This window comes from Citrus clementina, unplaced genomic scaffold (genome assembly GCF_000493195.1).
Source record: "Citrus clementina cultivar Clemenules unplaced genomic scaffold, Citrus_clementina_v1.0 scaffold_4, whole genome shotgun sequence".
In the NCBI taxonomy this organism is placed as follows: Eukaryota; Viridiplantae; Streptophyta; class Magnoliopsida; order Sapindales; family Rutaceae; genus Citrus; species Citrus x clementina.
In genome coordinates this window covers 19,776,401-19,804,030 of record NW_006262274.1, presented here as the reverse complement: position 1 = coordinate 19,804,030, position 27,630 = coordinate 19,776,401, and the positions used below count along the sequence as shown (strand labels likewise).

At 37.2% G+C, this 27,630-nt stretch overlaps 5 protein-coding genes across 6 annotated transcripts; 3 read left to right on the top strand and 2 right to left on the bottom strand.

Moving 5' to 3' along the window:
• Positions 1 to 338: 338 nt before the first annotated feature.
• On the bottom strand, positions 339 to 1,527 carry LOC18043498 (clavaminate synthase-like protein At3g21360). The gene is made up of 3 exons (XM_006437691.1): positions 1,162 to 1,527; positions 810 to 1,063; positions 339 to 684 (listed from the first exon to the last, which is right to left on the bottom strand). Exons 1-3 carry the CDS (start codon positions 1,525 to 1,527, stop codon positions 339 to 341), a joined length of 966 nt encoding a protein of 321 aa, XP_006437754.1.
• A 7,512-nt stretch (positions 1,528 to 9,039) lies between these two features.
• LOC112099175 lies at positions 9,040 to 10,569 on the bottom strand. Its single transcript, XM_024186288.1, has one exon. The coding sequence runs from the start codon at positions 10,567 to 10,569 to the stop codon at positions 9,040 to 9,042; it is 1,530 nt and encodes a 509-aa protein (XP_024042056.1).
• Positions 10,570 to 11,657: 1,088 nt separating this feature from the next.
• LOC18043682 (probable transmembrane ascorbate ferrireductase 4) lies at positions 11,658 to 14,015 on the top strand. Its single transcript, XM_006437690.2, has 4 exons — positions 11,658 to 11,891; positions 11,992 to 12,043; positions 12,215 to 12,411; positions 13,496 to 14,015. The coding sequence occupies exons 1-4, from the start codon at positions 11,742 to 11,744 to the stop codon at positions 13,802 to 13,804; spliced, it is 708 nt and encodes a 235-aa protein (XP_006437753.1). The 5' UTR covers positions 11,658 to 11,741; the 3' UTR covers positions 13,805 to 14,015.
• Positions 14,016 to 14,743: 728 nt separating this feature from the next.
• Positions 14,744 to 19,132, top strand: LOC18043681. The gene is made up of 11 exons (XM_006437689.2): positions 14,744 to 15,079; positions 15,170 to 15,259; positions 15,347 to 15,514; positions 16,202 to 16,290; positions 16,662 to 16,750; positions 16,834 to 16,937; positions 17,045 to 17,144; positions 17,222 to 17,297; positions 17,422 to 17,536; positions 18,046 to 18,577; positions 18,683 to 19,132. Exons 1-11 carry the CDS (start codon positions 14,842 to 14,844, stop codon positions 18,774 to 18,776), a joined length of 1,695 nt encoding a protein of 564 aa, XP_006437752.1. The 5' UTR covers positions 14,744 to 14,841; the 3' UTR covers positions 18,777 to 19,132.
• A 2,143-nt stretch (positions 19,133 to 21,275) lies between these two features.
• LOC18043680 (protein CHUP1, chloroplastic) lies at positions 21,276 to 27,331 on the top strand. Of its 2 annotated transcripts, XM_006437687.2 has the most exons (10): positions 21,276 to 21,561; positions 21,687 to 22,135; positions 22,301 to 22,392; positions 22,598 to 23,350; positions 23,952 to 25,298; positions 25,390 to 25,521; positions 25,806 to 25,987; positions 26,239 to 26,350; positions 26,764 to 26,907; positions 27,122 to 27,331. In XM_006437687.2, exons 2-10 carry the CDS (start codon positions 22,027 to 22,029, stop codon positions 27,218 to 27,220), a joined length of 2,970 nt encoding a protein of 989 aa, XP_006437750.1. In that variant the 5' UTR covers positions 21,276 to 21,561; positions 21,687 to 22,026; the 3' UTR covers positions 27,221 to 27,331. The 2 variants fall into 2 exon arrangements, with proteins under 2 accessions (XP_006437750.1, XP_024041760.1); XM_024185992.1 differs by having other exon boundaries at positions 21,276 to 22,135.
• The last annotated feature ends 299 nt before the right edge of the window (positions 27,332 to 27,630 follow it).

The window sequence follows — 27,630 nt, the reverse complement described above, 5'->3', positions numbered from 1 at the left end:
TTTGTGCAGTTGCCGCACGGGCACGAGCGCAAGCCTGAACGGGGGGCTTTTGCATTTGATTTCTGGAGTTTTGGTTGTCTAGTTCTGGAAATGTAATTAAAAGAGATTGGCGAAAGATCAAGAAGTCAGTGCGTATCACAAGACAAGACTAAGAGAGGACACACCATTGTGTTATTGGATTATTATTATTATTATTATTTTTTTTTTATTACAAGTTATTGGATTATTTAAATTTGCCATAATAAGGGAAAATGTTATGACATCCAAACAGATGCACATAACAATACACAGCACACGTGTGAATGTATAGAGCACCGGGAGTCAACCAGAAGTGAAAATTACTTGCATGTCGCGACTAAGACCTTTCTTGGAGGCATAGAAGGCCTTCTTCCATGGAGCACAGCCAAGTTATCTAAGAAAAGAACATCACCCTTTTCCCACTTAAACTGGATGCTCTCGTCTTCAATGATCTCTTCACATCTCTTCACTACATTTTCCGGAATCTCAGTCCCATCCGCCATGCAGGCCGAGCTAATCTCCTTCCCATGCATGCCAACAACGGTGTTGAACCACATCCTCCTCCCTTTTCTGCCATCAAACACCTTGGTTAAGGCTCGCGGCCCCAATACTGTCTTCACACTACCATCTGGCTGCCACTCCAGATCCATCCCTAGAGCTTTGCATCTGTGGAACAAAATTTTTAAGCGCGGTTCAAGGATCATAGGGCAATATTTAATTATTTGTATAAACAAATTATAGTGAAGGGTAGTCGTGCATTAGATAATACATATGTGGCTGCTACTAGGTACCTTTTCTCGGCTTCTGCACGATCTGATGTTCCAAAGGCATCCTCCCAACCTCGACCTCTCATGGAGGCGGTGTCATTTTTGCTAAGAGCTGTGAATGAGTACTTTAATCCCTTGGAATCCATTTCCTCCACAGCTTCTGGGAACTCTTCTAGCATCCGTTCTGTTATTTTAAAGCTTGGAACAAAGGGTGTCTGTCCTCCTTCTGGGGGCGGCACCTCGCAGAAAAGTATCACTTTCTTGGGGTATTCCGATATCTGGTTAACCAAACATTAATGAAATGTGATATGTATACTCAATTTGGATATGCAATATGTATACTCAATTCTCTCACTTATTAAGAAACATGACTTACCAAAACCATTTCATGATGATAGTAAATGAACTCGGAGAGGGGTCCTTCATTGGCAGTCCACACTCGTTTGTACACATGGGTTCGAGGTGCTGGTCCTACATAACGAATATCGTCCCACCCAAAGGCTTCAACGATCTCATTGAAGTCTTGTGCATTTTTCACGTCAAAACCTCGAAGCAAAACTGCACTGTTTTTAATAATCATCTGCTCGAACCAGTCTTTGTTGGTCTTAAGAGCCAAGAGAAGTGATTCCAAGTCACTCTTGTTTGGCTCTTGTGGGTGTAGCACTAGGGGCATGCTCTCACCATCCACAACCTTTTCTCCTTCACATTTTCCCACCTTGAAGTCCTTGCAAGAATACTCCATAGCTCTCTGTTTCTGTTGCACGTTGTGCTATTGCGAATATTTGCTTTGATATACGTTTTTTTCCTTCCAATCTCGATGGTGGATTTTATAGTGGAAATTGGAATTGTTTTGGGCTGCCGTTTGGCATGACGGAACAAAGACATTGGGTAGTTTGGCATTTTGCCATGTGTCTTACGGAGGTTCTTTGTATGTCGTTAATTTCTTGAGGGGTTGAAAATTCTTGGCTTTGGTATTGCAGTTTAATATGACGGCCATTTTGGATGCCGGCACGACTCTTAATATTTTAGTTATTTATTATGTAAACACATATGTCGAATGAAGCAGACAAGTAAGATGGAAGTGAATTGAACTGGATCGATGCCACCAGGGCATTAATAAGCGTAAGTTTCAGTGTTTTCGCTTGCGGCTTTGTTGTTTTGCCTCAAGGACAGGAGACTAGCTAGCAATTAGCTAGGCACAAGATTCCTCACACGACATAATGGAATAATGGATAGCAATATTTGCTAGCATGGGATCAGATTTCCAACTGATTTTTTTTTGTTTTGACCACGGGGTATCCTGGAGAGGGCCCCAACTGTGGGAGGCACCTTTAAACCCGTACCACAACCCAGACTAGAAGTCCCCGCTTGAACCTCCCCAACTGTGGAAGGCACCTTTAAGCCCGTACCACAACCCAGACTAGAAGTCCCCGCTTGAACCGAGAGGCACATGTTCTCCCAACAAAGGAGACTTCCCTGCGACTCGAACTGGGGAGCAAACCCAGTCAAGCCACTTAAGGGGACTCCATTACCAGTGGAGCTAACACTTTGTTGGTATTTTTCAAAAATTTTAATTTGCCATGTAACACAATTAAGAAATTTTTTTCATAAGCTTGTTTTATTTTATTTATATCTATTCCTAAATCATACAAAGCGTTCACTAAAAATGATCGTTTCTATGTAAGATTACCAGCCGTCTCTTCATTTTTTTTCTTCGGGAAAAAAAAGGAAAAGAAAGAAAAAGGTAGAAATTAACCAATAATGGCTGCTATAAATTTAACGAATACGGCTGTAATAGCCTTTAAAGACACTGATGGCGTGCCTAGTTAAACTTCTCGTGGCAACAAGATTTCAAATATATATTCCTTAATTTAACGTATAATTGTAAGAGCATGATGCTTATGTAGTAGTTTGCTGTTAAACGGCCATGAAAATTTTACGAGGCATGTACAAGAGTTCGAAAGGGATTGTATCCTCATCTTAAATAGCTTTTACCTTAGCTTGACGTGATAATAATAAAAAGGAAAGAATAGACGAATAATCTTAATCATACATAATGTACATGTGGCAACATATGATTAATGATATGTTTAAAAATTTGAGATACAAATTTTTTTACGTCATTAATGAAAATTAAAAAAATAATTATGGGAGTAATCAATTGGTGACACCTCATTAGAGATATAAATTTTATATCTTAATTTTGTAAGCATATTATACACTCAAGAGTATATATATCTTCAAAAATTAGTAAGTGATATGAAGAAGATCCTTCTCCGTATAATTTAATTGAAGCTCAACTAAGAACGAAGTTGTTAGCTCAAAGCTTTAGTTGAAGACACTGAAGCTAAATTCAATTAGTTATGAAACGCAATATTGTGTAAAATTTGGAATGTGTAACAAAATAAAACGCAAAACCAACATTCCAGTCATTGTGGTAGATATCCAGTGACATTATGCAAAATCAATCAGGTAATATCCAGTGACATTGGATTCAGGCTTCGGAAATGGTCAAGTCAAGCATATAGCCACTAGAATATTGATTGATTGATACCCAAATAATCTATGGAGCCTTCACTTCACCATCTCAGCTTCTTTTGCCGTAAATGTTGGGAAGCATTTTCTCCGTCAATAACTAGCATTGGTTCTTGGACACTCCCCATTTATATGTAATTATTAGAGGATGTAGAAACCTACAAATTAAGATCACAAAGTGGGATCTGAGCCAAAGCCATATGGGTACTTATGATCTCACAGACCCTACAAAGAGGCATGCTTGAATAGCAAGCACAGTTCATTAACTGCTTCGATTGCTTTACATGCAAGCTTCACTAACAATCTTGTCGTTGTAGTTTTAAGATTAGTACTTTTAACATGTGCATATATACAGTATACAAATATCGCTACCTTTCTGAAAATGATTGCGCCCTACTCATATTGGACTTGTACAAATGAAAATTAAGCAGATTAATTAATTAGAATATGACACTAATATGTACATGACATAAAGTTATCACAGACCAAACATGCATATTTTGAGGAAAAGTCTGTAATAGAATGGATTTAGAATCAACTGCCATTTGCCAGTTGCAAACTTGCAATGGATACCCATTAATACACCTGTAATTAGGGGAAATATTGACCGTGGGTTGAGCTATCCTTCCTGTAAAAAAAGCCCAGCTAATCCGTTTGGTTAGGCCAGTAGCTTGGCAACAGTCCCAAACCGGGCCTAAATTACAAAAAGGTCATTTGCCCTTTAAGCTTCAAGTGTTCAACCATAAAGACAAGTCATGTTACGTACAGAATTATATTTGTTCTTGAAGAAAACGACGCTTTAATTATTGGAAGCCCAGCGAACGCAGGTCACGAGACCTGACCTACAATGGTCAACGACTCCAAATTTACGATGAACACGTACCTAAGAGCAATCTTGAAATCAACAATGAATGCTTCTTACAGAATATTATTAATTTGTTTAAAATTACTAATTAAAGGTAACTTTTGTATTTTCTTTTTCAACTTGTTATAATTCTACTGAAATATTACAGTTTGAAATTTGTTGGGATTTAAATGTATATATTTGTTATAGAAGTCCACAGTTTACTCCGAGGGGAAAATATACTCTTAATCCACATTTCTTAAATGGAAGACTGAAATAAAACTAATTGAGCTTTTGCTTCCATAGGCCAGGATAAACAACATATGACACAGAGGATTAATCAGGGAGAAATCAAAATGCTTCAGGCATGAATTATCAATGGTAACTTTGGTTTCATTTTAAAGGAAAAAGAAAAAGGAAACACATTTTCTTGACCTAGCCCATGAGTAGTGTATTATGGTTGCAAATGTCAATTGGATATATGAGTGCTGACTGTGCTGCCCACTGTGTAATGTGTCATCTATTCTGTAGTCCATGGAAGCAAAAGCTCAATTGATCTTATTTTTGTTGTCTGATTAGGCACCCGCAATCAAAATTTGTAATAAGCTTTGGGTATGATAGAGTTAGGTGATCCTTGATCAAACGGTTGCTAAAAGGCCGGTTCAATGGCTTGTCTTGTGATCTCTATGCTTTTTTTTTTTTGATTAAAAGGGGCTCTTTAAGACGAGCTAAATAGGAACAAGGCGGGGTTGACAAACCCCAAACATATCTTGCGAAATAATAGAATAAATACCCACAAGCGGGTTAGAGAATAAATGTAAACCATGCGGAACTAAGTGAGCCATATTTGCCATGAAATCTGCAGCTGAGTTTGCTTCACGGTAGATATGCGAGATAGAAATCTGCCAATTCCTGCTTAAGAAATCACGAATTGCCACCACTAAAGTATAGAAAACATTAGGCACGACCACCTGCTGAGATATCATCTGAGTTACACAGAGGCTGTCTACTTCCACCAAAAGATGTCTAATGCCAACATTCCAGGCAAGGGATAATCCTTGATACATACCCCAGAGTTCGACCATAATCACTGAGCTTTCCCCAATATTCATACTAAAACCTGAGATCCAGTTACCAAAAGAATCGCGAATTACCCCACCCGCTCCAGCTTCTCTTGTATTTCTATAAGAACCATCTGTGTTCAACTTACACCATGGCCATGGAGGATGCAACCAACTAATAAAAATCTCCTTACGCCTTGGTTGTTGGCTAAGATGAGAGTTATTAATTCTATGGATCTCACTAGCTCTGGCCATTATATCCAAGTATATTGTCTTGCTATCTACCAAATTTCCAGCCATAATAAAATGATTCCGCCAAAACCATAACCTCCAAATAGCCACTCCAAAAATACAATCCCAAGGAAGCTCAGAATCAATTTTCCACTTGTTTTGCATGTTGGCAGCAATCCATGCACGTAAGTTAGATTGGAAAAAAGAGAGATGGTGACGGGCTGGAACAAGATGAAGCCATAGATTCTTAATGCATCGACAATCTCTCACAGCATGAAGAATGTCCTCAACCGAAATCCCGCACCTAGCACAAACATCCGAAACGGGAATATTACGCCGACTGAGTTCACGGTAGGTCTTCAATTTGCCATGCAAAATCTGCCAAATAAAGAGCTTTATAGATTAGGGTCTTTTCCAAGACCATGGCAAGTTCCATACTTTGTCTTGAGCATCCATGTTGTGATGGCAAAGAGATTCATAAGCGGATCGAACAGTGAACAATCCTCTTGGATTAAAACACCAATACAGTCTGTCAGGTCCAAGATGCGGAGCAGGAGGCATGATCGAAGCAATCTGCAGAAGAATGAAAGGGGGCAGCAAGAGCTCAAAGTTCGACCATCTCCAGCCACCATGTTCATTAGTAAAATCGCTAACAGTTGCATTGAGAGAGACTTGAGGGATCGGTTGGAGAGCAAGGCCAATCAAAGGTTCATATTTCGTCACCCAACAGTCCAACCAGAACTGAATGAGAACACCATTGCACACTGCCCAGCGAGCTCCATGCATTGCTGCATCCCACGTTTTCCTTATAGCAGACCAGACGTGCGATCCTTGCTTGTCAGGGAGGGAAGACGACAAATTGCATGGGTCCAGTCCATACTTAGAACAGAGAACCCTCACCCACAACGTATCCGAGTTGGAAATAATGCCCCAGCTAATCTTTATTAACAGGGCATGATTCATCACCTCTAAATTTTTAAAACCCAAGCCACCACGTGATTTGGCAAGCAGAATTTGTCCCAGCCTACCATGCACATCTTAGGACTCTTCGACTTCCCATCCCAAATAAATCTACAGCAACACTTATCGATTCTATGGCACACCGATGAGGGAAGCATGGTCGTTTGCATTGCATAAATCGGCATGGCTTGAATCACTGATTGCGCCAACGTAACACGACCAGCAAAGGATAAGTGAGCCGCGTTCCAGCCACTGAGCCTCATGTCTACCTTATCTAAAATAGATTGGTACGTGGCTTTATTCACCCTCGAATGAAGTAACGGCATTCCAAGATAGTTTCCCAAGTCATGAGTAATCGAAACCCCCAAGGCAGCACCAATGAGTTTTGCCTCTCTTGAAGCAACATTCTTTGAAAAGAAAATTGTAGTTTTCACTTTATTAACCTTTACTTCAGAACTTCGACAGTAATTTTCTAAGGTCGCATCAATAATATAAGCTTGATCTATCGAAGCTTCTGCAAATAAGAGCAAATCATCAGCAAAAAAAAGGTGGGTAAGGGGAGTGCCATGTTTAACCAACCGAATTGGCTTCCAGCTTCTATCCACCACAGCTTGGGTTATTCCATGGCTCAAACGCTCGATACAGAGCACAAAGATATACGGAGATAAAGGGTCACCCTGCCGAATTCCTCTTCCCGGATAAAACTCCTCAGTTACCTCACCATTCCACAGGATGTTCATGATGGCTAAGGTAACACATTCCATGATGAGCCGAGATAAGTGAATCGGGAGCCCCGTTTGTTGAAGAGTTTCAAAAATAAAAGACCAGTTCAGCCGGTCATATGCCTTCTCGAGATCCAACTTAATAGCTATGAGCCCTCTTTTACCAGTTTTCTTACGCATGGAATGAACCACTTCCTGAGCAATAACAATGTTATCCACAATGTGCCGTCCGGGAACAAAACTTGTCTGTCGAGGCCCGATCAGCTCAGGTAATAAAGCTTGTAGACGATTGGCAATAATTTTAGTCATTGTCTTATAGGCAACAGTGCATAAGCTTATAGACCGAAACATCTTTAAACTAGTAGGATGATCCACCTTCGGAATCAAAACCAACAGAGTTTTGTTTATGTTTTGAGGGATTTTACCAGTATTAAAATGTCAATGATAAAAGTACAGAAAGAGGGTCCAACAGTGTGCCACTGGGATTGATAAAAGATAGCCTACAGTCCATCAATACCCGGCGCTTTAAGGGGTTTCATGCTAAAAATAGCTCTTTTAATTTCTTCCTCCACAACCGGATCATTAACACAATCAAGATAATTAGCATTCACGGCTGGAAAAAAATTCGGAACAGAGTATGTTTGATAAGAATGAGCTTCATTTTTGAATAAAGAGGAGAAATACTCAACTGCATGGCTACGAATATCTTTCTCATTGTAGATCCAGTTCCCCATACTATCCTTAATAGCCTCAATTCGATTTCTTCTGCGATGAGCAATAGTTTTTTGGTGAAAAAAGGTAGTATTTCTATCCCCGTGTAGGATTTAGTCTTTCCTAGATTTCTGCCACAAAAAAATCTCTTCCTCAGCCATCACCATCTCCAATTCACTTCGTAAACGAGCCTCTAACCGAATCAGCCCTCTAGAATTATATTGTTCTAAGGCTGCTTGAATACCATTAATCTGAGCCAGTAATCTGCGTTTACGCTGAAAGATGTTACCAAAAACACCGCGATTCCAACCTTGCACCGCTTGAATAAAACTAGTAGCTGCAGTACTGTAGTGAGAAGTGGAATCCTACGCCTATTTGACAAAAGAATTAAAATGCTCATGAGTTAACTAAGTAGCCAAAAATCTGAAAGGCCTAATAACCTGTTGTCGGTAATCAGCTCCCTCAAAGCGGGCCAGGATCGATCTGTGATCTGAGGCAACTTTCGGAAGGTGAAGAATAATGTTATCAGCAAACTTCATCAGCCAATCATTATTACACACAACTCTGTCAAGCCGTTTAAACAGGGTGCCACGAGACCAAGTAAAATGAGGGCCTTTAAATTTTAAATCAAAAATTTGGTGGCCATCAAACCACTGCTGAAATAAATCACACACTCCAGAGTGTCTGGTAACACCCCCTGCTTCTCATAAGCAAACAAAATAGAATTGAAATCCCCTCCAATCAACCAAGGACCTTGAACTGAGCCGGCAAGATTCTCCATACGACTCCAGAAATGTCTCCGTAACATTGGATTTGGGCTAGCATAGACAACCGTTACCCAAGAGACAAAAATATTATTTCTACAAACTTTGAAATGAATAAATTGCCTATGATTAATTACCACCTCCACCTTAACACAATTCTGCCACAGGATCCAGATTCCTCCAGAAAAACCAACTACTTCCACTCGATGAGAGAACTCAAAACCACTTTTCTTTATAAACACATCTACTTTCATTCCACTTACACGAGGTTCCATGAGAACCACCATAGACGGGTTATAATTTTTTACAACAGTCTTAAAAGAGCGCCGAAAATTTCCAGAGGCCGCTCCTTGGACATTCCAAAACAATATGCTAATCATCATAAAAATAAATAAAAAAGAAAACCAAGGGCCCAACATATCAAAGCTACTGGTCATGGATATCATCCATCATCACCAAAGGTGATTCTTGAACCATCGAGACTTCTTCATCTGACATCTCCTTCCCATCATCTCCACTCATTGGAATAACAGGGTGTGTATAAGCATGCTTAAAAGCATTTACAGTAAAGACGTGACGGCCATCTGGGGGGTCAGCCAAAGGTTGGGGGTCCAGATCCTCACGATCTCTATGATTCGTGCCCACACCCTTCATATCTCCATAAAGAAGAATTTGTGAAGAACAAAAGACCACCGTATGCTTTGTAGGATCCAAAGTGGTAGCTACATGAGGAGTTTGTTGGTTATTAGGGGCAGCATGTGTAATAGGGCAATGGATTTGGCTAGGGTTGTCATGGGGTATGGATATAATAGTTTTTTCTCTTATGTGGAGGGCAGTAGTCTGGAAAGGATTGCGGGTAGGGTTCATTGGAGTGGAAGGTTTCCTATTTGGTGGCTTCGAAGCAGCAGATTTTGGAGTCTGCTGACGTCTAACAGGAGGCTTAAATACTTTATCATTGTTAAAGGTAAATATCGGATTTGAGCTGGATGGACTAGGTTGTTTTGAGGTTGAGGGGACGTCTATGGAAGCGCCATGCAGAGAGTTTTCATGCAGATCCGTCATCTGAGCTAGAATGTGAAACCTTGACTTACTCGCCCCATTAGGTTCACGGTTTTGACCATTGTTTGGCTTCCTTCCTTTCCTAGTTATAATCATCCAAGGGTCGAAGGGCTCAACCATAGCAGCATCTTCACGGTTGGCTTCTGGAGAAGTAGGATCCTTCCGACTTTGCACACCAGCTGGAGGCTGTGCAACGTTGTCAGAATTTCTCTCAGCAGCCGAGATCTTGCAGTTACTGCTATTATGACCGTACCTCCCACAAGCAAAACAAATTACAGGTAATCCTTCGTACTCTACCTTTTGGATCCTTATATCCAATTCAAACTGAGAAACTAAAGGCTTGTCTAGGGAAACACTTACTACAAGGTGAGCAAACCTTCCGCGAGTAGAAGAAGCAGTGTTCGAGTCTATTTTGATCACCGTACCCACCATCTGACCAATTTTTTGCAGAACTTTTTGGTTGTAGAGGTGGACCGCAAGGCCAGGTAAGCGAATCCATACAGTGACTTGGTCAAGATCCGTTTTGGTGAAATCAAAAGAAGATGACCATGGCTGGACTGTTAAGTAATGCTCCATTATAATCCAAGGGCCTTTAGTTAGGGCATCAACCGCGTCCCCAGCAGATCGAAAACGAATCAAAAAATAATTATTTTCTAAGTCAATCACCGAGTATGTCATGGTTGTTCTCCACAATGCATGTAGCCTAGTGCATAAAGTTTTGTAGCCAATATTTCGGCCTACCAACTTGACAACAACAGAGTGCTTCCACGGTTCACTCAGCTTCGCATGAATCCTATCCAAAAAACTTATTGACGGCAAGGTTCCATTGTTACGCTCAATCACATCTCCTTCCTCAAAATCCCAATCCACTACACCTCCTCCAAATCCATTCTCCATTGTTTGTGATGAATTCACAAGCGTTTCTTTGTAGGAGACCTATTTAGTAGTTTCACTATCGTTTTCCTCATCACGAAAGCGTGCCTTTTTTGTCGTTCTAGCTTCCCTAAACGGCGGCGGAAAAGCCTCGCCGAAGTTAGGGTTTCCGCCACCTCCGAGATTTTCGGAGTTTTCATTCATCCCTTTTTTTCAGTTGTTCTATGCTTTATTTCTCATCCCAAATCATCCCCCCCGCAGCGCGTTAAACTCTAAGCAATCAATGCTACTTTTATTTATCCAAAATGGGAATTTCATACTAACAGAGTAACAGACAATTACATTATATATTATACCGAAAATGCCCATGTTTGGCTTTGCCTACTCGAAATGGAAGAATCTATACATCTTTAAGCATTCCAAAAATGAACACAAAAAAGGTCAAGAAGTTTATATAAATAGCTCCAAAATTTTGGGATTTTCAAAATCATTCACTCTATTTTTTTTTTCTAGCATTTTCTATCATATTTAGCTAAACATCTAATCTTTGCACCAAAATACATTTGTAATCCCAAAACTTTCAAAATCCGAACTTCTTTTCTCTCTCTCATATTTGGAGACTTTGGCCGTGACTTATCACACAAATTCATATGTAATATATACCTATTAAACAAACTCATGTATGACTAGTAATAAGTGTCTATCGCATATAAACCGATCACACATTTTTAAAATTGTCTCATAGTTCATTTTTACTCACAATACTTGAAATTTTTTCAAATAAATCGAAATAAAAAAACTCATGTTGGGTAAAAATAAATACTAACTTTAATTTCTTTCTTTTCAATTAATTATTTTATCTTCATTATTTATAACTACATTTGTTTTATGAATTTAGTGATTGTTAAAAATAGTGAGGTTTGATATTTTGGTGAGAATATTATTAATTTACTAATTTGTTGACAGGTTTTGAAGGTATTTAAGTCTAGAAATTAGACGTTTAGCTACATATGATGGAAAAATTAAGGTGGCTAATTTTAAAAACACAAAAACTTTCAGGCTATTTGTAAATTCCCCCAAAAAAAGACTCGCTTTATTCTTAGTGGCCGTATTATACTATTAGACAGGCAGATCTAAAAGCTCAGCTGTCGGTGACTCTTGGAAGTAACTTCAGTGAGGTCAGAGTATTTGAAGCCATGGCCGCAGTGTCTGCTTCAATGCTTCCACTTCTCTTCTTTGCCAGAGCATCAGGGCTTGTAGTTGCAGCTTTAGTTCTCACTTGGGCTCTTGCTTTCAAGTCCAGCTTCCTCCCTCATTCTTCCTCCCAAGAAGACCTCATCTATGCTGTAAAATTGCTCTCTCCTTATCCATCTCTGCATTTGCATATCTACAGCTACTTTATTTTCAGCTAATATTGACGAGTGCTTTTGTTGCTTGTTTTAACAGGTGCTTCATCCTTTGTTAATGGTGATTGGTTTCATTATCATCAGTGGAGAAGGTAGAGAGCTTTTCCGTTTTGAGTTATTTATTGTATTTGACATTACATCAATAACAGGGTCTATCAAGCTAACTAATTGAGAATCTGCATCAATCATAGTATCAAAGTGCATAAGGCCAGTGATCAACTGATGATCAAGAAATTAACGGGGAGTTTTTGATTTGATTTCAGCTATTTTGGTGCATAGATGGTTGCCTGGTTCAAGGAATTTGAAGAAATCAGTGCATTTGTGTCTTCAAGGACTGGCTTTGTCTTCTGGGATTTTTGGGATTTGGACCAAGTTCCATGGCATAGATGGGGTTGTGGCTAATTTCTACAGCCTCCATTCTTGGATGGGTTTAATCTGTGTTTCCTTGTTTGGTGCTCAGGTTTTTGCTCTTCTTCCCCTTAATTTACCTTCTTATTTACCCTTTAATTGAAATTAATCTTTTTTTCTGTATACAATCATATACTTTCTGCTTTATTGATTGATAAACTAATAATTTCAATGGGTTTCTTATACTTTATGTTGATGCCATTGTTTGTGGTCCCTTAAATATTCTCCGTAAGTTTTAAATTGAGCCCACAATTCGATTATTATTTTTTTACTATGAATCACATGTAATTAGAGGTACTTTATCTACGAGTAAATTTTTAATGAGGAAAAAAATACATATTTTATTTTATAATTGTGCTCTTTTTATTTTTTGATTTGTCCATTGCTTTAATAAAGCCTCTACTCCTTGTCCATAATAATTGAAGCCAAAATTCTGGATGTTTTAAGAAGTTAGGTGGCGTGTAACTGTATCCGCCCCATTAGATAATCCAGACGATGGGCCAGAAGAGGCCCGGTGGGGTATAAAATAATTGCTATTACATGACCAACATAGTCAAAAATTCTTCTTAGGAATTCACTACTATTTAGTTTAATGATTCTAAAAGTGGTGTCTTTACCTGGAGATAGGCTATTAGGATTCTCTCTTGGTGTTTTTTTTTTGACATATTAGGTTCTAATAAATATAAGAGGAGAGGAAAAGAAGAGCTGGGAAAGAAATAATAAGGGGAGAAAGATGAATTATATGTCTAAACAAATAATGAAAATGAGATTGACTCTCCTTTTCACTCATTTCCTCTCCTCTTCTTCCCTTTCCATTCCTCTCGTTTTCTACCGTCTCTTCCAACCAAGTATGGGCTTCTAGTGTCTCCTAGTCTTCTAAATCTAGTGAAAAAGATTGGTCTAATTGTAAATAAAATGAAAAAAAAAAATTATTTTGATTATCAAAATTAAAATTTAAAACTCAATCTTAACCACTCACTTCACTAGAAGAGAGTAGGAGAAGATTCTTTCCCCTTAGTCATGTATGTAACTTATCCATAGAATAGATGTTACCAGTTATCCATCACAAAATCACAGTAATGCATGCTAAAGAGAAATGTTTTGACAAGATTTCGCCTTCATTTCATCAAATGCAGTGGATGATGGGTTTCTTGAGCTTTTGGCATCGAGCGGAGGTGCGGATGACTAGAGTAAGGGTTTTGCCGTGGCACATTTTCCTTGGTCTCTACACGTACGGCCTGGCGGTGGCGACTGCCGAAACAGGGCTTTTGGAGAAGCTGACATTCTTGCAAACAAGGAGAAATGTATATAAAAGCTGCCCAGAATCCATGGTGGTTAATAGTTTAGGACTTGGATTAGCCTTGCTTAGCGGCTTTGTAATATTCGCTGCCGTTTCTCCAAAGTCCCATGTCCCTGTAAATAAACCCAAATGCTTGTCTTCTTGATGAAAGAGTAGAGAATGGAGCACGAATCGATCAATATAATAAGATTCAAGATTCAATCTTTACTCTTACATCCATGTGCATAGGCGTTTTGTGTGCATTTATACGACGCAATGGGCTGTTCTTTTTTTCTTTTTTTTTTGTCATTCCCAGTTCATTTTTATTCGATTTACAATTTTTTTATATCAATTTTCCAGATAAAATTGATCATTAATACACACATGGACCAAATTTACTTTAGTAAGAAGTTTATTGAGTAACTTAACTATGAATCGAAGTTACCTCATTCCATCTCCAATTTTTGTCTTTATATTGTTTATTAAAAGCAGAGTCCTTACTAACAAAAAATTAATAGTGCGTTTATTTTATGAAATGTGAATGAGTTGTGAATAGAAATGGACTAGAATGAGAATTAATTTACTAAAATATTGATAATATTAATAATTAATAAAAATAATTAATTTATTATTATTAACCATAATTAATAATAACTAAAATAATAAAGTTAATAAAATTTAATAATAATAATAATATTATTATTATTAATGACATTTAAAATAATAAAATTAATTGTGATTTAAATAAAAGTAATTTGAGAAATATAAAAAAATTAAAAAAATACAAAAGTAAATATATATTCTCATTTCCTCATTTTCATTCTCAATTCTATGTAGGAATGTGATTTTTATTCTTTATTCCTAAATTGTGTAGAACACATATATTTTACTTATATTTTTAAATTATATTTTACCAAACAAACATGAGTTTCATTCTCATTCCTTTATTTTCGTTCTCCATTCTACGAAATAATCACACCATAAAATTAGAAATAATTTTATAGTGAATTATTTTGACTACAATTTGCTCTGGTACCACGATACAATTTGCTAGCGGCCTTAATATTGTTAAAAAATAAAGGATAAAAAACCAAAGAGAATAAAATGTCAGACAAATTTCACCGAACATTTTGAGTTTCATAATTTCATTTCCTCGCCGATTTTGATCTCTCTCTCACCATTCTCGCATCTCAAGTGTCACAAATGAGTTCATCCACATCCACAGCCACGACTCCTCCATTTCTCCTCGTACGACGCCGAATTGACAATCTCTCCCCAACGTCCCATCTCAGACCTAGGAAATCCAAGTTACTAGGACGCCTCTCAGTCTCAGCTTCTCTCTCTCACCTCACCTGGCTCTCGCCTCAACTCATCGATAACAACGATTACAATGGCTGGGCCATTGTTCAATCACCTCCTCCTCCCACCAAAACCAAGAAAGGTTTCATCATTTTTCTTTTTTTTAATAGTTTTTCACCATTTTCCATTTAAATTATTTGACCCATTATTTATTTATTTGTTTATTATTCAGGTTTGCCTCTTGTTGTGATTGGAGGTGTTGTGGGTTCTTCACTTGCTCTTGTACTTGCTGCCATTTCTTACTTCTCATTTTCTAGAAAAGGTCAACTTTGTTATTTTTCTTTACATAGTTTGTTATTTTTCGTTCTTGGACCTCTAGTTTATCGGTAGTCATTGCTTTGGTTAGCAGGGTTCAAGCTTCAATTGGGTAGTCCGCTGAATGCTCTGCATGATATTTTAATTTGGAACGAAACAAAATCCAGGGAAAGGAAAGCCGTGGACTCTGTTGAAACAGATGCCTCCAGCATCGCTGGTGCAGAGTCTGTAGCCGATGAGACTAGTGGAACTGTTGTTTCAGGTACTGTCAAATTACCTATTCTTTAGTGTTAGTTGCCTTTTTGTTTCAATCTATGAGATGGGTCTTTATTATACCTATGGATAGTTTTTGTCTTTCCTGAATTCTGTGAAATCTAGAATTAACATTGTCACAGACGAAAATCAATACAATGATCTTAATTTCAGATGCCTAACCTTTAATTGATCAATGTGTATTAGTAGTTGGTTGGGAATAAATTTGAGGGGGATCAACTGGCTTTTCCCTTGGAGATGTAGAACATTGCATTTTTACTTTTCTTCGGAGAGTCGTTCCAGAAGTAATATTGGAAACAAACTTTAAACTAGTAACTCCTGCCTTTTCACCTTAACCTACTGGAGTCTGAGTCTTTTAGGAGTAGAAGTATTGTACTTTATTTTATGAGACATTCTTGGTAATTTTTATGCACCACTCAGTCTGGACGCATGAAAAATAAGTAATCTATATTTGTGCTTTCCTATGGATTTTTCCATCATTTTCATAAGTAGGCAGTACTTCAGCATAGACTATGCGGTTTGATCCAACAGTGGTCAAAAGTAACTTTTGACATGTTGGACTTCGAACAGCCTATAGTCCATCTTCTCTATATTGTTTCCCAAAAGTGATTAAATCTTCCATCTTCTCTGTATTTTATACTATATCATCTTTTTTTTTGGCCCTTATGTGCTTCAGGATCAGTGGACAAGATTGAGCGTGTTATACTATCCGTTGCGGTGGATTCTACTCAACAAGAAGCTTTGTCTGTTTTGAAGAAACTGAAGGTTTCGTCCTACACTTTTGTTTATTTTCCTAATTCTCTTGGTTGCAATAACTAAACACTCTTAGCCGCATATTTTGTTCTGGGCTCCTGAAGCTCACATTTGGCTTAAGAAAGGATTGGATAGAGAACATTAAAAAAAATCATGAATGCTAATTACCTAGGGACAATTGTTATGTTAGACGTGGTGAATAAGATGGCTGTTCCTAGTTACTGTTGTATTGAGATGTTATGTTTTGTGCTTAGACATTCATGAATTTCTAAAAGTTAGATATGTTTCTATTCCTGTTATACAACTGTCAAACTCTTTACTTATGGCAATAGAGCTTGGGTTCAGTTCTGAGCATGAGCTCCAAATTGTATTAAGGTATGCAGATCATTGAAGAAGATGTAAATGCTGATGAATTGTGCACTAGAAGGGAATATGCCAGATGGCTTGTTCGTATCAATTCATTATTGGAAAGGTATAAGCTTATTGAAACCTGTTCAAAGTATCATGCTTACCTATTTAAGGCCTGTCCAAGAAATTTATGTTTTGATCTTGTAGGAATCCAAAGCTCAGGATTGTTCCATGCAAATCACTTTCTGGGACTGTGGTTGCAGCTTTTAATGATGTGGATGTTGAAGACCCGGATATTGAGTCTATCCAAGGTAGCTTTATTGTTGATGTTTGCATACAATTTTTAAGGGTAGACTTTGAGGAAGAGAAACGTTTGAGTTTTTTTTTTCTTTTTTCTTTTTCTGTATTTGCAATTTAGCACTGGCAGAGGCTGGTGTCATTCCCAGCCAGCTCCTGGGAAAGCATTATGGTTCCGATGGTTCAAAAGGGCAGGGAGGCATCTATTTTTTTCCTGAGAGGTACGGCATTTGACAGATTTGAATGCTAGTGGTATTAAATTTCCTTTGCACTCAGCAAAGCGTGGCTGATACTGCAGGTTTATCTCTCGATATGATCTTATAAATTGGAAAGCCCAAGTCGATTATGAAGTCAAGCCAGATATAGTAGAGCAGGTACATTAAACTCCAAACTCTTTTTGCAGTCAATTTTGTTTCTTGGATAAATTTAAAAGATTGAATAACTGATGCTTGCCCAGTCTTTCTATCGCTTTTAAAACCTGACCTGTTTACAGTCCAGATATCAAGAACAAAAATGAGTTATATGGATGTGAGGGAGATCAATTCAGAAGCTTCTCTAGGACTTTTCATGGATATGTTGGCTGGGGAAAAGAGCATAGCCAGAAGAGTTTTTGGTATCCTCTTTTCTTTTTGATCTCTGTTTATGCTCGGCAGTCAAAGTTTGGCTTTTCTTTTTCATCTCTGTTTAGCCACAAAAATGAGTGATTAAATTGCTTACTATGATGCATATGTGGTTTCTTTCTTCTTTGGAAGTCTTGGGAAGTACTTTTGCCCAACACCTAGAACAAGCAATAGCTTAGGGCTATATCATGGGAGAAAGGAAAGAGGCAAGTTAAAAACGGCATGGGCAATCATTGCAGATTACTTAACCCTACCCATTTCTTCCTTTTTTATTAGTAAGAACCCATGGAAGAATATTTAGATGCTGATGAGTATGTGTTTATTGATAATTATAGATACAAGGCTGATGATGGATGACTTTGTGTTTATTGATACTTTTCACTTTGATAATCCGGAGCTCTAGCTAGGATCTTCATGTAGGAATGAGAATTTCTACGTAGGAAAAACACTTGCAAAACATGTTCATATATGATGACTTCATGCTGGAATGTTCATTTTATAGGTCAGAGCAAGCGGTTTCAACCAAATAAACCCTCAACGAAAGCACAAGCTGCGGTGGCATTGACAAGTGGAAGGATGGCAAAAGCTATTTGTAATGAATTATCAAGATTAGAAGCTGAAAGGTCTTCAAGGCAAGCTGAAATGGCAGAAATTAGATCCCAGTTGTTTGATAGTGGGGACATACAAAGGTGGTGGGATAAGAAGTTCAGTGAAGAGAGAGCTCGTGGTTTTGAGGTGGAGAAGCTTTATATTGCTGCACGTTGCGACTTGGAGGAGGAGTTGATTGTTCAAGAGAAGAACTATGCTGAGGATTTAAAGGAGAAGGCAGCTATGGACTGTCAGAGGCAACTGCTTCTTAATCTGAAGGACGAGGTTGATGAGATGTCAGGAAGGCTTGAATCTGAGAGGGCTACATATGTGGCTGAGAAGTGTACATTACAAGATACACTCAGTGATTTACAGACCAAACTGGAAGGACTTCTTGATACAAAGTCTAGATCGGAAGCTGAGAAAGAAGCTCTTCGAATCCTTAGGTGAAGATTATAAATGCATTCCTTTACTGTTATCAAAGTTTGATTTTTCATTTAAAGAATTTGTACATGGTAGCTTTTTAACACCAATAGAATCTATGAATGCAGATCTTGGGTAGAGGATGAAGCAAGGAAAAGCCAAGCTCGTGCTAAGGTTCTTGAGGAGGTGACCCGAAGGTGGAGATGGGGCAATCATGCTTGAATGTCTTTAGTCCTCTAAAAGCATACCATCGAATGTCAATTTGAAATAATAGTCAGTTCGGGGCCATGTGAAAACTGTCGGATTGAGTGTGCACCCAGCCACACACTAAGGTTCCTTGTACAACTACCAGCGCATGTAATTTAATTCTGATGGGGAGCTTCAATGGATCTTTTCTCATGATACCCGGTTATATGCAATCTAGTTTCTATAGCAAACAATCTAGATGATCATCTGAATCTTCATAGGCTTGTACCTAATAAAGGTCGTTGAACCGTGTGGTGACATATTACCGAGGATTGAGTGGTTTGAAGGTTGAATACTGGCCTCAGATTTCGGCTCTATTTGGTATAATTTTTTAAATAGAATTTATTTAAGTAAAATTTTCATCAATAGAATTTGTACAAGTAGAGCATTTATTAAAAGAAATTTTAGTTGTTTAGTTGTCAGTGAGGATTTTTATTAAAAATTATAAAATTATTTTAATAGATAAGTTTTTTAAAATTATATTATAAAAGAATAAAATATGATTGTTAAATAATTAAAGTAATTTTAATATTTTAAAAGATTTTTTTAACTTAGGTGGCATTTGTTTTTTTACTTAATGACTTAGTTGACTTAATTTTAATCAGTTAAGTCATTAAGTTTGTTTTTTCAACTTAATGGAGATCTTCAGCAATTAAGTCATTAAGTTATTAAACTAATTTTATTAACTTATTACTTAATCTAAAAAGTTTGAATGCTCTCATTAAAAAATATTTTTTAAAATATCCCTATCTAATTAATTAATTTTCATCATTAGCTAAATAAAATTTAATAATTAGCATTATTATCTATCTGTATATAACTTGTGATATTGTATAGTGGTAGACTATTATTATTTTTATCTTTTTATTTTGTTTAAATTAGCATTATTTATCTTCATATTTTTTTATGAATATTTTTCATATAAAAATATCACAAACTATAATAAAATTGATTAACATATATGATATAAAATATTAAAGAGTTGTACTCAATTGAATATGATTTATGTTATGATAATTTATTACCTTATTTATATTCTTTGAGATGTTTATTATTTGTTTAACATTATAAATTGTAAGGGCATAAATGTAAAAATATTAATTTTCAATTTTTTTAAGTTAAAAAAGAAAACAACTTAATATTTATTTTTAGCTATTCAGACAAAAAAAAAATATCATTCAGATTCAGACATTCAGCTCTATTCAAAATTCAGATTAATTCAGGTCTATTCAGATTTCAAACAAAAAAAAACACCACCTTATATTCTCAAAAATTTAAATTTTGAGTTTTTGGTCGTAAGAATAAAATAATTTATTTAATTTTTAAAATTTTTATTTAAAAAATAATTAAACAATAATAAAAAATTATAAAAAATTTATAAAATTATATATTTATTTATAATTATTAGAGAAGTCATATTAAATAGACACTTAAATACAAGGGCCATTAGCATTCATGCTGTTATTATTATTTTTTTTGTCTAATATGATTAAGATTTTTCTTTTTCCTTGCTTTCCGCACATATCTGTAGATGCAGGCCACAAACCAAACAACATAAAAAAATCACTCATTGGATTTTTTGTTTTTTGGGGGTCATAATTGTAAATCTCAAAATCTTGCTGCAACAAACAAAATAGGAAGATGATACCATTCGGCAAGAGTTTAGGATGAAACATCGGAAGCTACAGAGCCGTTGGAGCCCACAGAATTTTATATCATGAACATGGGTTTCTGCACAGCTTGTTTATATGATTTCTTTCCGAAGAGTATGAATGATCAATTGTCAATAAATTCCTCAGGCTCAATGGCTGCATATTGACTCGTCCATCTATCTTATAGACTTGTCTGAGTGAATTTTTATTTTTTTATTTTTTGGGTTTAAATATTATCTCCCGCAAATTGAAACTGAAAGATACCTAACTATTTAAGATTTTAGGTAAAAATAAATTCCCTAGGGCCTGATTTTATTTGTAATTATAATAATATAAATATCCAAAACAAATAAGTAGAAATATTATCAGGTGTTTGTGGCGAATGAACAAGATTAAACTTCTATCAGCTAGCGCCACAAACATCCAAAAAGGGTTTGAAGAGTCGAGAGTACGAGACATGGGCATAATTTAACACCACTGATTTTTCAACAAATAATCCCAAAAAGTAGCAATGGAAAAGCCAAAAGGGCCCAACATGCTACATGTGAAATTTCGACATGAACCACCCAAAAAGTTTTGGTTGACGAGCTTTCCCCTTGGCTTTGTTGGAGAATAAATTTCAGCCTTACTTTGGCACTTACTTTACGCATGCCAAAAGAAAAACATGACTGCTCTCATCTCACCTTGTATAGTTGTATGCCTTTGTACTTGTCTCAACTCCCCATCAAACAATTTAAACCCTTCAATCATAGATTTTACTATTTGGGGTCCCACGTAAACATAATCGGAGGGCTGAAAATGGGCTAAATCGCAGCCTGGCGTTCAGAATTCTCGAATCAAAAGATTTACAAAACAAAATCCGCCAGTTAGCTGTAAATAACAGCCAACAAAAGCATTTTTTTCCGTTAACGAATGATAACAGACAAAGAAGGTTGTTTTACATCCTCGTTTTTAATTGCAAATCCGACGGTAGATACTTAAAACAAGAAAGAGAGAAACAAATGGGCACTTCTCTCTCAGGGTTTCTTTTTGTTCAAATCTACAGTTGCTGATTGTCTCTTTCAGTCTTGCTTTTCAGTGTACATATTCTTCTGAAGCAAAACAAAATGGTAAGGTTTTAGACTTAAGTTATATATGTAAGTGTCACTTCTTTTTGGACCAAAACTGGCCACTAGTTATATTGGTGGTTTCTGCAGCACTTAGCATGACAGTTGTGTTGGATTTTTCTTATCAGGAATTTTCATGCATACAATAAAAAAGTTTTATCTTTGAAAGGGTCTACAAAATATAAACCAGATAAGATGAAAATGCTGATGGTCTAAAAATGTTTGTACCTAGATAAAGATGTTATCTCCGGACATATTTTGAGTACTTCTTATCTGGGTTTTGCTTGAAGTTGCACCTGAAAAAAGATTTTATATGCAAATTCTGGATACGGGAGTTGGGATGATGTTTTTGCTCTTCAAAGGACCTGATGGTTTGAGTCAATAGTGATGAGTATGAAGAGAAATGGGTAGTGGGGTAGTGCCTTTTGATGTGTTTGAGTTCAGGTTCTTCGTATCAATAATACCTACATGATAGTCAGGGCTGGATTCCTGGTTGCTGCTTCAATTGCAGCCTATGCAGTTAAGCAGCTCAACCTCAAAGCATCCAATTCATCGGCTCCTTTAACTAAACCCTCAGGTGATTTTCCCATCATTGAAATTCGAAAATTCTGCCTTTTTTTTTTCTCTGTTAATTCATTGGTAATTTTTTTTTTGTATGAAATAATTTTGGTTTGCCTTGCTTTCATCTGTTTTGAAGTTCATATTTTAATAATAATTTTTTAATGTGGTAACTGGAATTTAGGGAATGGCGAGGCTAGATTTGAACAACAACAAAGTCAGGGGAAAGAGAAACAGCAGTTTACATGTCCTGATGGTGGCCTCAGAGAGAAGAAGGTAAGTACAGATATGGTCTTAAAATCTTTCTTACACATATGAACAACAATAAAATCAGCCTTCAATTTAATTCAATCTCTTTCTGATGACTTAAAATCTAGTTTGTACAAGTTTGATATGGTCTTTTCTCTTACTCTGTTAAGAAGGGAAGAAGCTCTTCTTCAATCATCTGTTGAACTTTAATAAACTGTGCTATTTATTGTAGAGGGAGGAAGAAGAAGAGGAAGAAGAGGTTAAATTGATTAGCAGCATATTTGATCGAGCTCGTGGTAGCTCATCTAACACTGATGATGAAGATATTTTACCTGAATTTGAAGACCTTTTATCTGGAGAGATTGAATACCAGTTACCTATTGACAAGTATGACGAGGCAGAGAAGAATAAAGTTTATGAAACTGAGATGGCAGACAATGCAAGGGAACTAGAACGCTTGCGCAGCCTAGTACTGGAATTACAGGAGAGGGAAGTAAAGCTTGAAGGCGAGTTGCTAGAGTACTATGGATTGAAGGAACAGGAATCAGATATTGTGGAATTACAAAGGCAACTCAAGATCAAGACAGTTGAGATTGATATGCTGAACAGCACCATAAACTCCTTGCAGGCTGAGAGAAAGAAGCTTCAAGAACAGATTGCACAGAGTTCTTATGTAAAGAAGGAACTTGAGGTAGCAAGGAACAAGATCAAGGAGCTGCAGAGGCAAATTCAACTTGATGCTAACCAGACAAAGGGTCAATTATTGTTGCTCAAACAACAGGTTTCTGGTCTTCAGGCAAAAGAGGAAGAAGCCATCAAAAAAGATGTTGAGCTTGAGAAAAAGCTCAAATCTGTTAAGGACTTAGAAGTGGAAGTTGTGGAGCTTAAGAGAAAGAATAAAGAACTTCAAATTGAAAAGAGAGAATTGCTTGTTAAACAGGATGCCGCTGAATCAAAAATATCATCCCTCTCCAACATGACAGAGGTAGCCTATTGATTTCTTACGTTGTTATGTGCTGCAATTCACATATAGTTTTCCCTTTGCTCATCCTTTTGTTGCCTTTCTATTTTCTTCGTGTGTTTGTCTGTGTGTTGGTTTGGGGGTGGGAGAGGGGAAGGAAGGTTTGTGGGGGGCTTGGGGATGTTCGGGATCTTTCCTGGTTAGTGTCTTCACATTGAAAACTAACTTCATTTTATCCCTCAGGACAATACTGTAATTTTCTGGGTGAATAAATGAAATTAATCAAATGATAAAGTTGAGTCATAGCTGCAAATATTTCTCAATAAATGCTTACTTGCATCTTGTAGCTGTAGCTATGTTGCTTTTTCATGAAAAGTGAATAAAGTTGCATCATAACTTTCTCTAGTGATCTAAGTAGTTAATATTCAGTTATATTTTTTTGTGCCTACTGTGCTATCTCGGCCAAAGAGGTTATTGCCTAGGGATGGATTTTATAGATGTCTAAGAAAAAGTTTAATTGTAACTTGTAGATAATATATCACCTAGTTGCCACTAGAAATTGTAATTATACTTTTATTCTTGGTATTAGTTTAATATTTCTAGAATGCTTTGACACATACTGCAGAGTGAAAAGGTTGCCAAGGCGAGAGAGGAGGTTAATAACTTGAGGCATGCAAATGACGATCTATTAAAGCAAGTTGAAGGACTTCAGATGAACAGGTTCAGTGAAGTTGAAGAGTTAGTGTACCTTCGGTGGGTCAATGCATGCTTGAGGTATGAGCTCCGGAACTACCAGGCACCTGCAGGGAAAACTTCTGCTCGTGATCTCAACAAGAGCCTAAGCCCCAAATCTCAAGAAAGGGCTAAACAGCTGATGTTAGAATATGCTGGATCAGAACGTGGGCAAGGTGACACAGATCTTGAAAGCAACTTTTCCCATCCTTCCTCACCTGGAAGCGAGGATTTTGACAATGCTTCAATTGATAGTTCCACTAGTAAGTACAGTAACCTCAGTAAGAAACCAAGCTTAATCCAGAAGCTGAAGAAATGGGGCAAAAGCAAAGATGATTTAAGTGCTCTTTCATCACCAGCAAGATCTATTTCAGGTAGCTCTCCAAGCAGGATGAGCATGAGCCATCGACCAAGGGGTCCATTGGAATCTTTGATGCTGAGGAATACAAGTGATAGTGTGGCCATCACTACATTTGGGAAAATGGACCAGGAATTGCCTGATTTGCCAGAAACTCCAACCCTCCCACACATTAGAACACGGGTTTCTTCCAGTGACTCACTGAACACTGTTTCAGATTCATTCCAGTTGATGTCAAAATCAGTAGAAGGAGTTCTAGCGGAAAAATATCCTGCATACAAAGACCGGCACAAGTTGGCCTTAGAAAGGGAGAAGCAAATTAAGGAAAAAGCAGAGAAAGCAAGAGCTTACAGGTTTCGTGACAATTCAAATTTTGACTCCAAACACCCTACCTTGCCACCAAAACTTGCTCTATTAAAAGAGAAGCCAATAGTTTCTGGTGATTCAAGTGATCAATCACATGATGACAGGGCTGCTGAATCTCAAACAATAAGCAAAATGAAATTTTCCCAAATTGAAAAGAGGCCTCCTAGAGTGTTTAGACCACCTCCTAAACCGTCTGGTGGTGCTCCTGCTGGTACAAATGCAAATCCTTCCAGTGGCACACCACCAGCTCCACCTCCTCCACCTGGTGCTACTCCACCTCCACCCCCACCACCGCCACCAGGTGGACCACCTCCTCCACCAGGAAGCTTGCCGAGAGGAGTGGGAAGTGGTGATAAAGTTCAACGAGCTCCTGAACTTGTTGAATTTTATCAGACATTGATGAAACGTGAGGCAAAGAAGGATACATCATCCTTGATTTCATCCACTTCTAATACATCAGATGCTAGGAGCAACATGATTGGGGAGATTGAGAACAAATCATCATTCCTTTTAGCTGTATGATAACATTTTCCTTCATTTGTCCCTTGTCTTGGATATTCATTATATGTTTCATAAATTGTTAATGATATATTGTGCCTGGATCCAGGTGAAAGCCGATGTGGAAACTCAAGGTGATTTTGTCCAGTCATTGGCAGCTGAAGTTAGAGCAGCTTCCTTCACAACTGTAGAAGATTTAGTGGTCTTTGTGAACTGGCTGGACGAGGAACTCTCCTTCTTGGTATATCACAATAGATATCATCAGGCCTAAATTTTATTAGAAAGTAGATACACACGCACACACAGAGATATACATATATATATACACACACATACATACAAATGGAGTAAGACAAGGCAAAAGCCATAGCTTTTAGTTCTTTTCAAAGTTTCCATGATCAGCTCCCTTATTTAAGCATGACGAAGGAATTGAGAGCTTTTAACTTCTTCTTTAGCTCTTTAATGTGCGCTCTAGAATTTTATATCTAATTTTTTTTTTTCCCCCTTCTTCCTTCATTTGGTTAGGTTGACGAGCGGGCTGTTCTCAAGCACTTTGATTGGCCTGAAGGGAAAGCAGATGCATTAAGAGAGGCTGCTTTTGAGTACCAGGACCTAGTGAAATTGGAAAAGCAAGTGTCCTCTTTTGTTGATGATCCCGGCCTCCCATGTGAATCTGCACTAAAGAAGATGTACAAATTGCTTGAAAAGTATGTAAATTCTTCCTTTGCATTTTGATTTAATGAACTATTGAGTATGATAGCTGGAAAATTGAAAATCAAGCTTTTGAGAACCCAATTTATATGCAACCATCTCTTCCATGTGAGGAATTTAATCATCAGTTTGCAACTTGGAGGACTGTGCAGTTTCCCTGACATTTTTTATTGCTATAACTTGTCAGAATATCATTTGTATGTTCATTAACGCGCCCTGTCCTTCTGGTTGTCTCTTTTTTTGCCAGAGTGGAACAGAGTGTTTATGCATTGTTGCGTACAAGAGACATGGCTATTTCACGATATAGAGAATTTGGAATTCCAGTTGATTGGTTGCTAGACACTGGAGTTGTTGGCAAGGTATGTTACTAAACAAGAAATTTCATTATAGTTTGTTGCAGGGTCGTTTGAGTAATGCTCATTTTAGTATATATTCTTGGTTCAGGTTCACTAAATTTCCATTCGGCAAGATGCTATCTATTCTTTGCCAATTTGCACCCTGTTATGACAATGTTGTAGCAGGTTCATCATCTATAGTTGGTTGTCCAATGATAGTGTTATCATTGTCCTTATAATGATGTTTCTTTTTGAGGGGCCTCAGAAAAAGTTTTTTGCATTTGCATTTTGAGCTTTTTTTCTGACATTAGAATGTCCAAGGGACAACAGAATGAGGAGTTTGCGCCCTCGATTATGCATAATTGAAAGTTTTTCTTATAACTGGAGAATTTGTTGCTCATTTTGAAATGGTCATATACCACTTTTGCTTATTGCAGATCAAGCTCTCTTCCGTGCAATTGGCAAGGAAGTACATGAAACGTGTTTCAACTGAACTTGAAGCTATGAGCAGACCGGAGAAGGAACCAAACAGAGAGTTTTTACTTCTGCAAGGTGTCCGTTTTGCTTTTCGTGTTCACCAGGTAATGCCAGTCTGCAGTTTTCTACCTTTATTTTTTTAGATTTAGTATGCTTTAAGATTTAAAGAAACAAATCATACAAGTGTTTTAAGTGAGAATTGCTGCACTTCTCAATTGATGAATCATTTGCTCAAAGCCCACATTAGAAACAATTTTACTATTCCAAAATGTCGATGTTAAAATTACCAATGAAATATTGACTTGGAACATATTCCAGTTTGCTGGAGGCTTTGATGCGGAGAGCATGAAGGCATTTGAAGAGCTAAGGAGCCGTGTTCATAAACAAACTGTGGAAGACAACAAGCAGGAAGCATGAGATATATTCCTTTTCTTGGTTTTATTTATCTTCAATTTTATATTGTACATCTTGCATTCTTACTTGATATGACATAAAACGTCTTATAGAATGGATATTTTACAATGGCCAGTCGAAGACTTGATGCAGAGGTAACATTGATCAGCAAGCTGTACCTTGCTGTTTAAGCTAACCTCTTTAATCTTTATGCTTCAAACTACGCACTAGAAATGCAAGAACACTGGCGTTTTAGTATTCCAAGAAGAAAAAGGAATTTAACGAAAGCCAAGATTTGATGCACAAGAAACAACAACTATACTTTAGGTTCAATAATCATTCTCGTGAAAGAGGAGAGAAAAGTCCTTTTAGCTGTTCGTTGAGGTGAACATTCTTGATTTCAAGGTCATTATCAGTTCTGTCCCCTGAGAATC